The sequence below is a fragment of the Condylura cristata genome, unplaced genomic scaffold, assembly GCF_000260355.1.
Source record: "Condylura cristata isolate star-nosed mole 26May11 unplaced genomic scaffold, ConCri1.0 scaffold00023, whole genome shotgun sequence".
NCBI lineage: Eukaryota > Metazoa > Chordata > Mammalia > Eulipotyphla > Talpidae > Condylura > Condylura cristata.
In genome coordinates, this window is record NW_004567124.1 from 33,217,061 (window position 1) to 33,232,624 (window position 15,564).

Below are 15,564 nucleotides of genomic sequence, written 5' to 3' on the forward strand. Positions count from 1 at the left end.
GAGTCCAGCTTGGCCGGTGAACCCGCTAAAAACGGCTCTGCTCCAGCGCAGACTCCACTTTTGTTTACAAAATGAGCAACAGGAGCTAAAACAGCACTTCTGCTTCAGGGCTACCTCCTACCTAGACCAGCGATAGACGAAGCTTTTTCATGCTATCTTTTTCATTTCCTTCTTATTTGTGATTTGAAGTAATACGCTTTTAAAACTGTCTTCTCAGGATTTGTGTCCTAGGTCCTTCCCAGCTCTGATGTGAACCTGTGGGGTGCTGCTTGAGTGTGTATGGAAGAGAAGCCCGTGAAGAGAGGTGGTCTCCTGCTGTCCACTTTTTTTTCTTGGATACAGTGAACCAAGAACCCCAATTCTTAGGATCAGAAGTTACTCTCAGAAATCATCTGGTCCAACTACACTCTTGCCTCCACTTTATGAGGACTCGGCTCACATATGTCTAGTGATATGAGCTCATCCCTATGGGGGCCATGGCAGTCCTGCTTATCTCTGGCACAAAGCCTTTCTTCCCTACTGGAAGATTCCTACCCAAAGGTCCTAGAGATCCCCTCCCAGGTAATGCAGACACATCTAATCCTTCTTCTTGAAATAGAGCCCTATGGGATTTTAACATGGAGGTTATGCCCTTCTAAATCTACTTTTTCTGGGCAAATAACCTCAGTTCCAGCTAGGTCCCTCATGACATCTAGTCTCTAATCCTGAGTCGTGAGACATCATGATCAGACATTAACGAACGTCTAGTGAGACCCTCCTTCAGAAATCGGCCCTTAACTCGAACATAACCTCTGAAGGGGTAGCTGAGCAGTAAAGGGCTTGAAAGGTGGGTCTCTTGCTCCTGACCCCACTCCTGGCGGCTCTGTGCTGAGACACAGGCTGTGGATTCCTGCTGGCCTGAATCCAGGGGATGCTTGGGCCAGCTCCCCGCTCATCAACAGTGGCTTCTTGGCTTTTTGGCTAGATCAAGAGTAGTTAACTGTGGCTTTCTGGGTGCCACATTGAGAAAAATCAGGAATTTCAATCTGAGTCTGTGAGGGGAAGATGAGCCCCATCTGGCATGGGAGCAGTTTATCGACTGGTACCCACTACAGGTCTTTCCCCTACAGGTCCTTTTTTGGCTATGGTCACCTCATTGTTAGGATCTTATCAGTCATCTAGAAAGTCGACTAGTCCAGCTGGGTGCGTTGGCATCTAATACATACCTTGTCACTATATTCACTTACATAAATTGAGGGGAAATGTTGAGGTCAAGTTGTCTGGGGAAAAAGCCCTAAACCTTGGTCAGAAGCCCAACTCCCCTCTTGGACTCTCCGAGAGCAGCCTCTTCCTGGAAGGACAAGAGGTAAGCCGAACCTTCAGCCCCGCTGAGTGGTTCCCCGGCCCGTAAGCCAGGCCCCAGGTGAGTACACTGATAGATTCATGCTGATCCTGCCCCACCAAAGCCCTGGAAAGGCCAGTTCCCCAGCACAGGCATGTCCTGTTAACAGAAAGCACTCATCTGGAAATGAGGATAATAATATCTACTTTTCAGGGTTGTTAAGAGGATCAACTGCTGTGGCATATGTGAGTGCTGAGCTCCATCGCTGGCACAGAGGGTGCTTGATAAATGAGCACTACTGTACTGCATTACTGCTAGCTAATTTTGCCAAGACAGCGCAGGGCAGTGCCTGGGTCTCTGCAGAAGGCATTTCTAGCAGAAAAGGCTGAGTTCTGTTAGTAGTGACTGTGGAGCCAGACAGGGCCAAAGGCAGCGGGTACGCAAACAGAGGAAGACCTCAATAAACCCCCTAAACTTCTCCCCAGACATTCACTGCCAAGGCCTGTGGCAGAGGCAACAAGAGGCCACCTCGGGGCAGGGCCCTGCAAGCTTGGTCTGAGGCCCAGGCCAGATGGGACTGAGGCGAGGAGCAGAACCCGGGCCCATGTGCCCAGCAAGCTGTGCCAGCCCAGCCCATGCCACCCCAGCCAAATTTGAGTTATATCAGGAGAAGGGATCTGTTCAGAACTCACCCATCCCTGCATATTTGCATTTCTATTTTGGGGTCTCTTCCTTTTTTTCCCCCCGAGCTTCCTAGAAAAGTTCTCATCATCAATTCCAACTTCACCTCTGCTGAACTGCAAAAGCTCACTCTCAATTCCGTCTCCCCTCCGCTACCAACACCTCTTTCCAGCAACCCTCTCCCTCATCAGCAAGGCTCTCCAGAGTTCTCTGCCCTCCCTGCCTCCACTGTCCCCCATCTATTCAGGCCTCACCCCCTGCAATTGGGCTCTGGTTCCAAAGCAGCATCCCCCCAAGGTCACCATGGCTGAAGCTGGGAAGTACAAGGTCACTGTTCCTGGGCTTCTCTGTGGCGTAACGCACTGCTGGCCATGTCCGCTTTGTCCAGTTTCTTCCACTCCGTCAGCGTTGATGACTCCTGCTCTGGCCTTCCCGGAAGCAGTCGGCCCCACCCCTTCCGTGTTCCATACCCATCAGTCATCATTTCCTATAAAGTCTAAGTTCTCAGTGGGTGTCCCCTTTCCTCTACCATTCCCTAAAAAGCTGAATTTCCTTCTCACATGACATAGGCCCAATCCTCAACTTAAAACTTCCTGATCATCATCTATAGCTTAGAAATATCCAAAGGAAACTTATAAACTGAGACACCCCTCCCCATGACCCTGACCATCCATGGCACCTCCAGGTGCCTCCCACTTCTAACCCAGCCCCTCATTTCTGCTGCACCGCCATCAACCCACTCACATCCTGCCTGCTTCCTCCCTCTACCTCGCCCCCCAGGTCTGGTTTGTCTTTCACATTTCACATCCTCCCCCCACACAGCTCCCCTGCTGCAGCTCTAGTCCAGGCCCTGAGCGTGTCCCATCTGGAGACAGCGAGCCTCCTAGCTGGTCTCCCACACCCAGTCTCACTTCCCACAAACACAGCCTCCTCGCAGCTGTCAGAAAAATCACACATGATGCTCATATTCCCTCCCCCCCTGCCCTGCCTAAAGCCATCCAATAGGAGCTCTTTGCCCTCAGGCTAAAGCCCAAGCTCCTAGGCCTGATCAGCCCAATCCACACCCAGAGGCCACGGGCTGGTGGGAAGGCTGCCAGCTTTACAGTGAGAGAAACCTGAATTTCTGAGACCAACTTGTTCAGTGCCTGACCCTGCGATTGCTGGCAGATGACTTCACCTCTGAACCTTGAGATTCCTCCATCACCTCCCACGGAAGGTGATCCCGCTGAGTCCTCTTCTTCCCATCAGTCCTCTTCTCCCACCACCTCTATTAATTCCAAGTAGATCCGTTTCCTCACGCCTTCTTCGTGTGTCCCACTTCCCACCTAGTCACACATCCGCCTCTCCTGATTCAAACTCTCAGTGACTAGCCTGTCCATAGGGAAGGCCAAACTCCTTTCACACTTGGAAATAATCCAGCCCCTGCCTACCTCAAACACACCTTGGCGCACAGGGCTGCAGAAACCTGCTCTCCCCACCGCCGGCCCCTTGGCATGTACACCTTCCTGCCCAATTCCTCACCCTTCATGCCTCAGTTTACATACTGCTGGCTCCAAGAAGCTCACAGGTGCAACACACACACCTAATCCAAGCCGCAGCACCCGTTCTTGTGAGCCCGGAGCCCACTGGACTTGTGCCGCCTCCTAAGGCTTGAGTACAAACATATTTGTCGGTCTTACCAAGGACAGGGCTCTGTGAGAGCTAGGCTCCCGCTATTGTACCTGGCACAGAGTAGAGACGGAGTGGGTATTTGTTGAAAGGGAGAAGCAGGAGGCAATGGTGAGCAAGTCCTTGGCCCGTGGAAACCCCCAGGCGTATGGGGGCACTTATTTGAATCAACACACTAATAGTTAAAGCATGGCCACAGGAAGCAAAGTCAACTCGCCAAGTCCCTGGAGGAAAGAGCTGACAAAGAAGGGAAAGGGAAACCGTGGGATGGCTCAATTCTGGGAAGCATGTAACTGATATTTGGAGGTCAGTTCCAGGGATAGGCAGGATGACCCAAATGTCTTTGAAGGTAGTCCCCAGGGGCAGAGTGTGAGTTGCCACAGAATGGAAACTAGCTCTAAGCAGGCTGGATCATGGGGACAGGAAAGGCTGTGTCAGCCCCATTTAACCAAGGCAGGCCCGTGAGGATGAAGCTGGCCTTTGCTTCCACCGCAAGCAAGCAAGACACATTGGGCTCAAAGACAGAGCTTCTGCTCTTTGCTCTGAACCACAGGAGGCAGCTGGCCTCCCAGCAGGCCACCAAGGCACCAAGAGGTCTAGTGAGGGCCGAGTCTTTGCTGCCAAGGCAAACACCTCCCACCGTTAATTCTGGGGTTGAGAAGAACTGTAGAGACTTTTCACATTCTCTGGAAGGAAAGAACAATGTGCTCTTTGGGCCATCTCTGGAAGAATGGGTTCCCTCCTGGAGCACCGCCCTTTGGAAGGATAGCTGATGAACTGGAGGTCATTCTGAGTGACAGGACACGCTGGGGACCGAAACAAGGCCAGGTCTAAAGGCAAAGTGAAAATACTCTCCTTAAGCTTCTGGAGCAGCAGGGGCAGGCCTGTTCTGGGTGGTCCCTTAGGCAGAAAGGGGATCTGAGGGGGACAGTCTGAGAGCATCACAGGACGGAGTAGCCTGTCCTCAGTACTTGTAAACCTCTCGTTCGAGGAGATGACAAGAAAAGCCAAACGACTACACCGGCAGACGCCACAATGGAACGTGCATCAGCAGCACAGAGAGAGGCTCCCTCAGAGCTCCTTTCCACTGAAACACCTTCTGAGGGGAACGATATTTTCCTCTGACAAAGTATTGAAAGCACATGAAACCCACTGCTGAACTTGGCCATGTCTACATGACAGGGAGCTCTGTGCCAGAGGAAATGAGAGCTCGGGCAGATGGAGCAGCAGCCTAGGGGTGGTACCCTCTCTTCACTATGAAAACTGGGCCCTGTTCAGGTGGTGGTGTTTTGAGTACTGATGCCTTTAATTGATGCCTTCAGGGCAGAGAAGAAAGCCTTGCCTTCTGGCACAGCTCTGAGGCCTGGATTCTGGCTTTACTACAGAGAAGGCGTCAAAGAGCACCAGGTAAGGCTTGGCCAGGGAGGAAAAGGGAATCTTCTGGCCTTTGGGAGAAGGGAATGATGCCCTCCCTAAACGCCCCCCAAAGTGCACCTGGCCACTCCCCAGACTGTGGTCATCTCTGAAGCACAAGCCTCTTAGGGCCTAAACTCTAACCCACACCACCCTGAAGATCGGGCAGCAGCCCCACTGCAGGGCCCATCCAGAAGAGGCCACAAACCAAAGGGCCCAGGGCTGTGGCAGAAAAAACAGTCTCCAGAAAGCGAATGTGGGTCACACAGCAGCCATGAAGTGGCTCTAAAATTCTCTGCCCAGGGCCCAGAAGCCAGTGCCGCTCCATGAAGCCACAGCACCCCTTTGACAGCAAGACCCACACCCCATCCTTCCCCAGCAGCAATCCTTCCCCTAGACCAGCCAGAACAGCCAAGCACGGACAAAGCAGTTGATCACAAGATATATTGGGGAGAGAGGGATGGGAGCACCTTTAGGAGTGCCCCCTTCGGGCAGCTGCCTGGCAGTTAGCTGGGAGCGCAGGAGGAGCTTAAGAGTTCACGGGGCTCCTCCAGCAAAGATGAGCTCCAGGGCCGCCTGGATGTCCCCACCGGTGGCCTGCAGGGCCCGCAGGCTCAGCTCATCATCCTGGATGCCCATGTCACGCAGCTGCTGCAGCTGGGGCTGCCACTGGCTCTGCAGAAAGACCAGACCAGGCAGACACTGTTAGCGGGGACCCAACAGGGACTCACTTCTGTCTGTCCTTTCAGGGGTGAGGAGGGTGAGTTTCTATCGCAGAGTTGTGAAAACATCCACAGAACAAGGGGTCTCTGGAAAGGCGCAGAACTTGAGAGTTCAGAGAGCTAACGAAACAGTTTCCAATAAAAAAAAAAAAGGGAAAATTTTAACAGAAAAATCAAAGAGAAAGCACATACTACTAAATTTCAGAAGATTAAATTCCTTCCTTTCTGCATCTGTATGGGTAGACGCACGCACATACAAATGGAGGGGGAACAAATATGCAAATCAGTGCTGGAAATGACCATAAATATATGGGAGTCTTACTCTCAACCACCCCACCCCTGCTATAGAGAAGTTATTTTATTTTCTTGAGGAATATACGCATGTATACATTCCTTAGATTAACAGATATTAACTTTCTTTAACTCCTGTTCTAGATCCACTCCCCCCTCCCCTTTTTCTTTTAACAAAAGTTAGCATACCAGGCCCTCCCTGATGGGGCAAGAGGTTAAAACGCAGCACTATGAAGCCGGCAGCAGCCACTGCACCACAAGTTTGACCCTCAGCCAGGGAGCTGACCCACATGGTGCGGCTGACCTTTCCTGTCTCACCTGCTGCTCCCCTCAGCAGTGTACTTCATCAATTTACCTGTTCTGCTCCCCACTCGGTCTCTGGTGAATCCTCTCACCACCCCTGCACCTCTGCCGTACCACAGTTTCATATGCAAATAAATAAATCTTTAAAAAAAAAATCAGCATACCCTGGAGACCTCTCTATGCTCAGTAAGTGTGTAGTATTCCAACTTGGAAGTTCTGAAATGGACCATAACTGGACACTTCTAATCTCTTGCCATGACAAAAAACACTGTACTTCAGAGATGTCATTTTCTACAAGCGCACAACATCTCTAGAATAAATTCTGAGAAATGGGACTGCAAGGAATTATACACTGTAAGAGTCACCAAACTTCGTTTTCTTGAAATAGTCCGTTCATATCATTTTCCTGTTTTTCTCTGGGATTGTTGCTCCTAAGTTCTTAGAAGTTCTAGATATCAGGGAGATGTTGGCCTCTGATGGCTATTACAGGTTCTTCTGAACCCAGTTTGCTGTTGTTAGCTTCAGATTTTGCCTGTTATGTTTGTTTATTTGGCTATTTGGTTGGTTTGCTATCTAGAAATTGTCACTTCTATGAACTCAAAATTTATTATTCTTTATTTAATGGCTCTTAGATACTGACTTTCAAGGCTATCTGTACTATAAGGGTTTAAAGAAATTCCCCATGTTTTCTTCTAGTACTTTCATCATTTCATTAGCATCTCTCTCTCATAAAGGAAGACATGCACAATGTAGGAAAAACGCTGTGTTCACACATGGGTAGGAGAAAGCAGTGAGAAGAAATGCAAATTCAGAGAGGCAGGCAGGCAAAAGTGAGGAGGTAAAGAGTTTTGGGTTTTTCGTTGTAGATTGATTTTGTAGAAGAACTGGGTACAAGCCGGAGGGGGAGGGTGGGGAGAGAGGATTCACCAGAGACAGAGTGGGGAGCAGAACAGGCAGATCTATTGAAAAACATTGCTGAGGAGAGCAGCAGGTAAGACAGGAGAGGTCTGCTGCGCCACATAGGTTAGCTCCCTGGCTGGGGTTCACTCAGGCCACGGCAGTGACAGCATGGAGACTTAACCCCTAGACCACCAGGGAAGCCCAGGTTGAGGGCTTTTAAGAAACCACACAAAGCACCCAAGATTCATGTCACAGCCAGGTAGAACCAGCAAAACCTGCTGGGCTGGAGAGCAGAGGGAACAAGCATCAAGCTGGGGAAGATGAAGGAATGGAAAGAGAAGCTGTGCATTGTGTCCTGTTCCCCTCACTGGCTCCAGGGCCACTCGGGAGAGAGCACATCATGAGCTCGAATATGAGCTTGAAGCCTGTGTCCACCACTGCTGGCTTTATGACCCTGGCCAAGTGCCCGGAATGGTCCCCTCTCGTCCCCCAGACCCACTGTAGGTAAAGGACAGAGTGGAGTAACAGCTGGTGTATGGTGACAGCAGGAGGCACTGAGCCCTTGGGTCTTGACTCAGCTGCCAGGGTGACCTTTCCACAAAGCAAAGTGGATGGTGAGCTCCTGCCTAAACCTGCCCTGGCTCCCTGGGGACTGGCAAGTCAGGTCTAACCTCGTGACCCCAGGCTCCAGGTCCTCAGGCTCCCGCTCCCCTTTTCTCTAATGAATCTCAGGACCTGCTACACACTGCATTTTGGCCTTGCTGTCTTGAGTATGTTACATGAACTCCACTCATTTTGTAAATAGAGAGCAGTCCCCATGTGGATACCCCTTAAACAGCCCATTCCCCACCTGGCTAACCTCTAGCTAACTTTGGGGTGTTTTTTTTTTTTTAAGATTGATTTTTACTTATATATGCATACAAGAACTAGGATGCAGGCCAGAGGTGCAAGGGGTGAGAGGATTCACCAGAGGTAGAGTGGGGAGCAGAACAGGCCGACTGACGAAGTACACTGCTGAGGGGAGCAGCAGGCGGGGCAGGAGAGGTCTGCCGGGCCATGTGGGTCAGCTTCCTGGCTAGTGAGCCAACTCATGCTACAGGGCCTGGCAACAGCTTGACAGTGCTGAGACTGAACCGCCTGTACCACCAGGGAGGCCCTCTAGCTGACTCTGACTATCAGTTTAAATAGCCCTGCCGCAGGAAAGTTTTGTCTGACCTAGGCCCTTACCCCAAGCCCTGCTGCTCTCCCTGGAGCAGTAACTGCCCAGTGCCCTTCCACAGCAGGATACAAATGGACTCATCCTTGCCCAACAGCCAGAACCAGGCCCGGCTATGCCTGTTCAGAGCTCTTGGGTAACTAAATGACTCCTGATTAAATTATCATATGCACCCAAGCCAGCCAGGTGGTCAGTGCCATCTGGCATGGCCCCTGGTGCAGGAGTAAAAGCCACAGGGACAGCTGCCCTTGGTGGGAACATCCTCTCATGTTAAGGGCTCCTCAAGTGCAGCATGCCAAGTGGGAAGGCCCACCAGAGAGCAGACAAAGCACAGGAGAGTGGAAGACTAACCTGAAGGCTGGGCTGCCCCGAGGCCTGCAAGGCGTGCTGTAGGGCTTGGCTGAAGAGGTCATTGGTGATGGGTGTCCCTGACTGGACACTGGAGGACAAGGGTGAGGTCCCTGAGGAATGACCCTAGAGATAAACCAATGGTCAGTGCCACCCTCAAAGTCATCTGTTTCTCCCAGACTGCTCCCATTGCTATTACATCGTGTCTTGGGATGTCCAACTACTGCCTCCCAACAAGGGGCTTGCATGAGATAATCATTCAGAAGAACTGAAAAACTCTTTATGTAGGGAAGATTCCATTCTCCTTCATTCCAGGGACAGGGAATTGAGTGGGGTCCCGACCCAGCTCAGGACCCCAGCGCTAAGAGATGGCCTTGGAAGCTGGACTGGCCATCCTCAGGAATATTAGCCCTGTAATGTCTGGTCACTTTCAGAGGTGAGGATACATTTGGCGAGGGGAGGTTCGGAACTCCCAAGAGGTCACTGGGACTGCGCCAGACTCCAGGCTCTGACCCCAGAGGCAAGAAAGGAAATGTCAGAGCTGTAGTGGGACACCAGCCAAGGCTCCGAGCAGAGTTCAGCTCCACTCACATCAGCAAAGGTACACCATTACACCGCTGGGGAGCTCCTTCCCTGGGGCCCAGTCTTGATCTTCAGGACCCAATCTTCCAGCCCTCACGCCATACCTGGGTGCCCGGAGTCGGTGTGTGAGAGCTGCTCTCCGGAGTGCTGGCCAGGGCCAGAGCGGTGGCCAGCTCGCTCTGGGTGATGGGTCGGGGTCCGGCAGCGCCACTGTACCCCAGGGAAGCTGGGCGGGAGCTAGGAGTGCTGCTGGACGGTGTGGATCTGGCACTCTGGGGAAGGGAGGTGCTCAGAATCAGGGAGGGGGCACTGTGAGGTTCTCAAATGAGCTCTACCCCTGTGATAGGAACAGTTCTGGGGAGGCTTCCCAAGCGAGACCTAGCCACCAAAAGGCCGATGCCCACCTCCCAGCCTGGAGCTACCACACATCTCCCCCAAAGGGCAGGCAGCCAGGCCGCTTACAGGGTGAAAGTCGTCCTCGTCATCAGAGAGCCCTTCAAACAGGAAGCCACCTGGAGGAGGAGAACAGATTTCAGGAAGAACAGAAAGGCACAGGCGGAGCTCCAGAATCTTAGCTCAAATACTCTCCAAATTCATACTTTCCTCTCTCCCCTTGGAAAATTACAGGACAGATGCACTCACTGACTCAAACTGAGAGTTCCCAAGGAACACCCTCTGCCAGCACTATACATAGCTGCTGAGTAAAGCAAATCCCTGGGCCTCTGCCCAACCCTGAGGGGCCTACACTGACACTCTTGGGGCTCACCTGGCATGTCCCGAGACGAGCTGGAGGGCATGCTCCGGGAAGAGGAGTCAGCCCCTGGCAGGGGGGTGCTCCCTGCCACCGAGTGTAAGACTAGAACAATGGCATTGACCAGAGCTGGGTGAGCGGGCACCAACCTGCGACAGAAATAGGAAGAAACCCAGGTGACTAAGAGGTCAGAGAGCCTCTGCTACAACAGGAGTTGTGGGGGGCCCTTCACAACCATCCAGGGGTCTGTGGTGGCCCTGAAAGACATCTCCAGCACTTGCCTCCGGTGGGCTGTGTCTGCTCTGCTCTGCCCTCCAGCAACAGCAGCGCGGCCTTCAGATCTGGCCTCCACTGCAAAAACCTGACCTTCCCCTCTTCAAGGCATGATGGGACATGTACAGTCTGGGAGCCTCAGGGTTCAGTTGCTGGTCTCCACTCCATCACTGCTTTCCTGGACAATCTTTGACAGGGCCCTCTCTTCCCAGGGTGGGGCTGCTTTCTGAGCTTGCAAAATAAGGGGACATAATTTCTACTCTCCCTAGCTCTAAAATTGGAAGATTTATGTATCTGCTTAACAAGCTAAAAATCCCCCAAAGGTTCTCTACTATGTACTGCAAAGAGCTAAACTGAGCGCAGCCCCCAAAGCCACCCCCTCAGAGCCCTGCTCCATCTGAACATCTCCACGTGCCCCTGCCCTGGGTGCTACCGCTCCCCTGCTGTTTCTCACCTCCTAATATATTTAGAAGGGAGAGTTGGGGACACTGGGGGATGCGCTCCAAGAGCAGAATCCGGGGCAACAATGAAGTTTCCAACCCAACCAAATGAGGGGAGACGGGGTACCCTATAAGGTGGCTATACTTACGTATCCAGCATGCTGGGATCAGCAAAGACAGAAAAAAGATCCTTGTCCTGGAGAACCCCTGGAGGAGAAGAACGGGGCTCACCTGAGAGACCAGAAATCTAGACAGACTCAGGAGGGCTGGAGCTGCGCGCTATAGATCCAAAAGGGTTTCAGCCTCAGAACCACTAGCCCATTGAGGACACAGCACTAATGAGCACCAGAGGAAACCAAGTGCCACAGAGCACAGCCCAAGGGCAGGCCATCTCTGCCCCTGCCACCACCTCCACCTGCTCCTAAGCCACACACTGAATACTAACCCACCAGCCTTTCCCCACGTCTCTGGGTTCTTCCCTTATTCTGCAAGGTGTGCAGCAGTCTTCCCTGAGGGCCGTGGATTGGGCTAACCATGCCCTGACCCAGCACCTCACACTCTCATCTTTGAGGCTAGCCTGTGCTTTCTCTGCAACACTGACAGTTCTTGGTGGGCCAAGTATATGGCATGGATCTTGGTTCCCGCCCTCCCCAAACAAGACCAGTGATGCTGAAAAGATGTCAACATCTGTTTAGGATCATTACCTTCTCCTCGTTACTCCTTCTCCCATTCCTTCAAGTTTAGTCCTGCACTTACCAAGAGCAATAGGGTCACTGCTGAGGCCTGGGGTGGCCACAATGATCTGATCCAGAGACTCCTTATTGCTGAGCATCTTGAAGACCTGCATGAGAATGGGGGGGAAGGGGTGCAGGCTGAGCACTCCAGCTAGCTCAGTGAACCAGCAGATACCCATCCTCTGTGGAAGTACTTCCCCCCTCTAAGTGCCTGCTCATATACCACCACCATGGAACAGCCACAGGAAATAGATGAACCTCTTTCTTCCCTGAGATCATGGCTTACTGGAGTGGAAACAAACAATAGAAAAAAGAAAAACTACAGTAAACCTTCAGTCTCTGGTTCTCTCCTCCATCTATAGCTCTAATGCTTCCAAAATAAAAGCTCCCATTACAAGCCCAATAGCAAAGGTTTCTCGAGGTCCTGGAAAGAGCCTTTGATCACCACACGATGATCACCTCCCATTCATATGTACTGGGTAATTCGCAGGATGTATTCGTTTTGCTTCCACAGAAAGATATCAGCACATTCTCCAGGAAGTGTGGAAATCTAGGTAAGGAGCATTGCGCAGGCAGTTCAGCCAAAGCCAAAGGATGCAACCCAGCAGAAACAGTATGTGGATCCTTCAGCTGCTACTTTTTCATTCCACGGAACCACTAGTGTGTCTTGTCATTCCAGGGAATCAACAATACCTGGCTAAGAGAGCCTCTTTTGGGAAAGACAGGGCTCTGGTAAGACCCACAGATGTGGCAAAAGCTCACCCAAGGAACTCTTGGTAGCCATGGCAACAGGCTTCAGGCTCCCACTCTCCCTGACTTGCCGGCATTCACACCCTCTCCAGCACCCGACCTGACACACTCACCGCCTCCCTGTAGGAGGAGCTGCTGTGCAGGGCAGTGTGCAGCACCCGGAACTCCCTCAGAGCAGCCACTTTGTCCACAGGCTCTGGGAACAAAACACACAAGATACCCTACAGTCCCGCCGGCCGGCCCCTATTGTGGGTACGGTCACCCCATTTTAACAAGGGTCCAGGAACAGCCTGGTCTGGATGTTCCCTGTCCTCATCACCCCACTAAGAATTGAAGTACGCATTTCTGAGAAACCATTTATGCCACAGATAAGAAAATTGCACTCTCTTTTAGGCATCTTCAGAAGATAAACAAATTCAGACTCCAGCAGAGGTGAATCTCACCACTTGAAAGACACTGATCAATACCCCACTGCAGGAGTTCTGCCTTCTTACACTTGAAAGGAGGACAGTATAATCAACTCCAGAGACTTATGCAGCGATTTAAAGTAAGTTCTGCAAGCCACCTGAACACTGGGGCGCAATGGCGACACAGTATGTTGAGAAAGAAAAGGAGCACAAGCTGCGTGCACCTTCTCGAGTAGAGCGCTGTGGACCTGTGGCACGGCGCCTGGGTTCGAGGCTAGAAGGATGAGGAAAGGACAGCACTTCGAAGGAGGACAGAATGGGGTAGTCATTTCCTCTTTGATGTTTTCTTTCCAGCTTTTGTCATTTAGAATAGACATATATTTTTAAATACAAAAAGGACCAAGACAACGCTTACTTCAGGCTCTTAAACTTTCACCATGTTCCTCAAGTGTGGGGGGTTTTTTTGTTTGTTTTTTATCTTTGGACAGTATGATTCATATAGTCAGGAAAGTTTAGTAGTTTTATTTTGTTGCTTTACTATTTAGGACATTAGCCCATTTCATAGGTGAAGACATTTGGGTAACAGGAGAGGAAGTAGTTAAAAGTTCACCTTGGGTCACACTTTTAAGAGTGTAAAACTGTACCTTTGATAGCTACTGGGGACCAACTATCCCCAAGCTAGATGAACCCTCAGGGTTTAGTGTGACTACCACATCCCCACCTATACATCTAACATGAGGGTCGTATTTTTTGAAACACATTCATTTTCAAGAGATGACCTATTTTATTTATCCAACAAACACGTGTAAGCGTTTATTTCATGCTTCCTTTAGGTCAAGACACAAGACTTGATGACAAAGAAAGTCCTTGTCATCAAAGAATTCTTGGGTCATTAAGAGAAATAAAACTAGATCAAGCACCCAAGTCACAATCACAGGGCATCACGCTGAGGAGCCAGGCAAGGGTGCTAGGAACACAGGGGCAGAAAGGCACTCTGGGAGGCAGGGCTGGGCCGCACTGCTGTCACCCAAGGAAACCACTCGAGGCAGGTGCCGCAGATGTGAACTGGGGAAAGAAGGCATTCCAGGGAAATCACAGAAGAATCAAATGCTTGGAGGGAATAGCACTCGCTTCTTTTGGCTGGAATTCGCCATACTCATCCCTAATCAAAGAGCAGGCAAAGTGGGTCCAAAAGGCATTTGTAACCCACCATGGAGAACACCAAAGGGATCCAGGTGGAAAGGAAAGACAAACAGGTCCTCTTAGAGCCTCTAATCCAATGGGAGATTAAGCAATGTGCTTCCTTTCAGAAGAGCACTCAGGATAAAATATTTTAAATGCTGTCACAAAAACAGTCTCTTTTCAGATGTAAAAGTTTGCTTTCACCTTTCAATAAAAAGTTCATTTGTTTAAAAAATAAATTTCCAGGCAGGAGGAGGAGGAAAAGATCTCTTAATATATTAAGTCGCTAAGTAGTTAGGAGTTACAGTTGTTGGGCCCTCCCTGGTGCACAACGGGTTAAAGCACAGCACTGTGAAGCTAGCAGCAGCTGTACTGGCACTAGTTCATCCCCAACACGAGTTCAATCCCCATCTAGAGAGCTGACCCACATGGCGCGGCAGACCTCTCCTGGCCCAACTGCTGCTCCCCTCAGCAGTGTATTTCATAGATCTGCCTATTCTGCTCCCCACTCTGTCTCTGATGAATCCTCTCACCCCCGGCACCTCTGGCCTGTACCCCAGTTCTTGTGCGCATAAATAAGTAAACTTTTAAAAACGAAAAAAGTTATGGCTGTCACTGTAACACCTCTGAATTAATGTCACCCTGTGGAGTGTGGGAAGCAGTGGAAAAAACGGGCTCCTGAGCCAGGAAAGCCATCCCTGCTCTTGCCTTCATTTTCTAAGTAGTGACCTTCCTTTTCTAAATTTCTTTCCTTTACCTATTAAATGCTAATACCTCTGAGGGCCACAGTCAAGATTAAATGAGATATCAAAGAGAAACAATCTGGCTCTGGAGGCAACAAATGTTCCTTTCCTTCTGTTAATGCCCTCCAGCCAAAGACCAGAGAGATGTGGTTGAACAAGTTCAGAAAGGAGAGAGCAGGCCCTCAGTGCTCACTTCTCAGTAAGTGTATGTCAGAGAGGACATACAGGATTGGGTTTGGCCTGCATAGTTTGGGAGATGTTTTAGGAAGCAGGATTTTGTTCTGGATTAGATGCCATCAGGAAGTCAGGGTGATTTTATAATTGGGCATCTTAGTAATTCTTATCTAGAAGGCAAAGAGAAAGCTCTTTGGTAAAGAAGCAGTTTTCACTCATAGGGTCAGGTTTGAGGGCTATTTGGCAAAGGACATGACTTGAACATATTCAGGTTTTTGTCTCTGTTCAGATGAGAGGGATCTTGTTTTGGTCTCCATCCATTATAGTCTTACAATGAGCGGCCTGTAGATGTTGGTGATACTGAAATCACTTGATATATGGGAGGACATCCATTATGTTTAGAAGTGATAATCGGTGATAACAATCACCAACATTATAAAAATGTGTCAAACAGCCGTTTAACAAAGCTAATTCTCCTTGTACACTTGCACAGTTTAGCTTTCTTTCTTTTTTTTTTTTTTAAAGATTTATTTATGGTCCTCCCTGGTGACACAGTGGGTTAAAACACAGCACTAAGAGGCTAAAGCCACTTCAGCATGAGTTCGATCCCCGCCTGCCCTGGAGGTGACCCACATGGCATGGCAGACCTCTCCTGACCCACCCAC

At 50.4% G+C, this 15,564-nt stretch overlaps 1 protein-coding gene across 2 annotated transcripts in view; it reads right to left on the reverse strand.

Annotated features, from left to right (window-relative positions):
* Positions 1 to 5,511: 5,511 nt before the first annotated feature.
* Positions 5,512 to 15,564, reverse strand: part of UBL7 (ubiquitin-like 7) — a 13,606-nt gene continuing 3,553 nt past the window's right edge. For both annotated transcript variants that reach the window (XM_004687974.1, XM_012728811.1), the window contains exons 4-11: positions 12,507 to 12,589; positions 11,666 to 11,750; positions 11,059 to 11,116; positions 10,212 to 10,345; positions 9,908 to 9,957; positions 9,550 to 9,717; positions 8,867 to 8,989; positions 5,512 to 5,758 (exon numbers count right to left, since the gene is read on the reverse strand). In XM_004687974.1, coding sequence (XP_004688031.1) covers positions 5,621 to 5,758; positions 8,867 to 8,989; positions 9,550 to 9,717; positions 9,908 to 9,957; positions 10,212 to 10,345; positions 11,059 to 11,116; positions 11,666 to 11,750; positions 12,507 to 12,589 — 839 coding nt within the window. In that variant the 3' untranslated portion in view covers positions 5,512 to 5,620. The remainder of the gene's footprint in view (positions 5,759 to 8,866; positions 8,990 to 9,549; positions 9,718 to 9,907; positions 9,958 to 10,211; positions 10,346 to 11,058; positions 11,117 to 11,665; positions 11,751 to 12,506; positions 12,590 to 15,564) is intronic.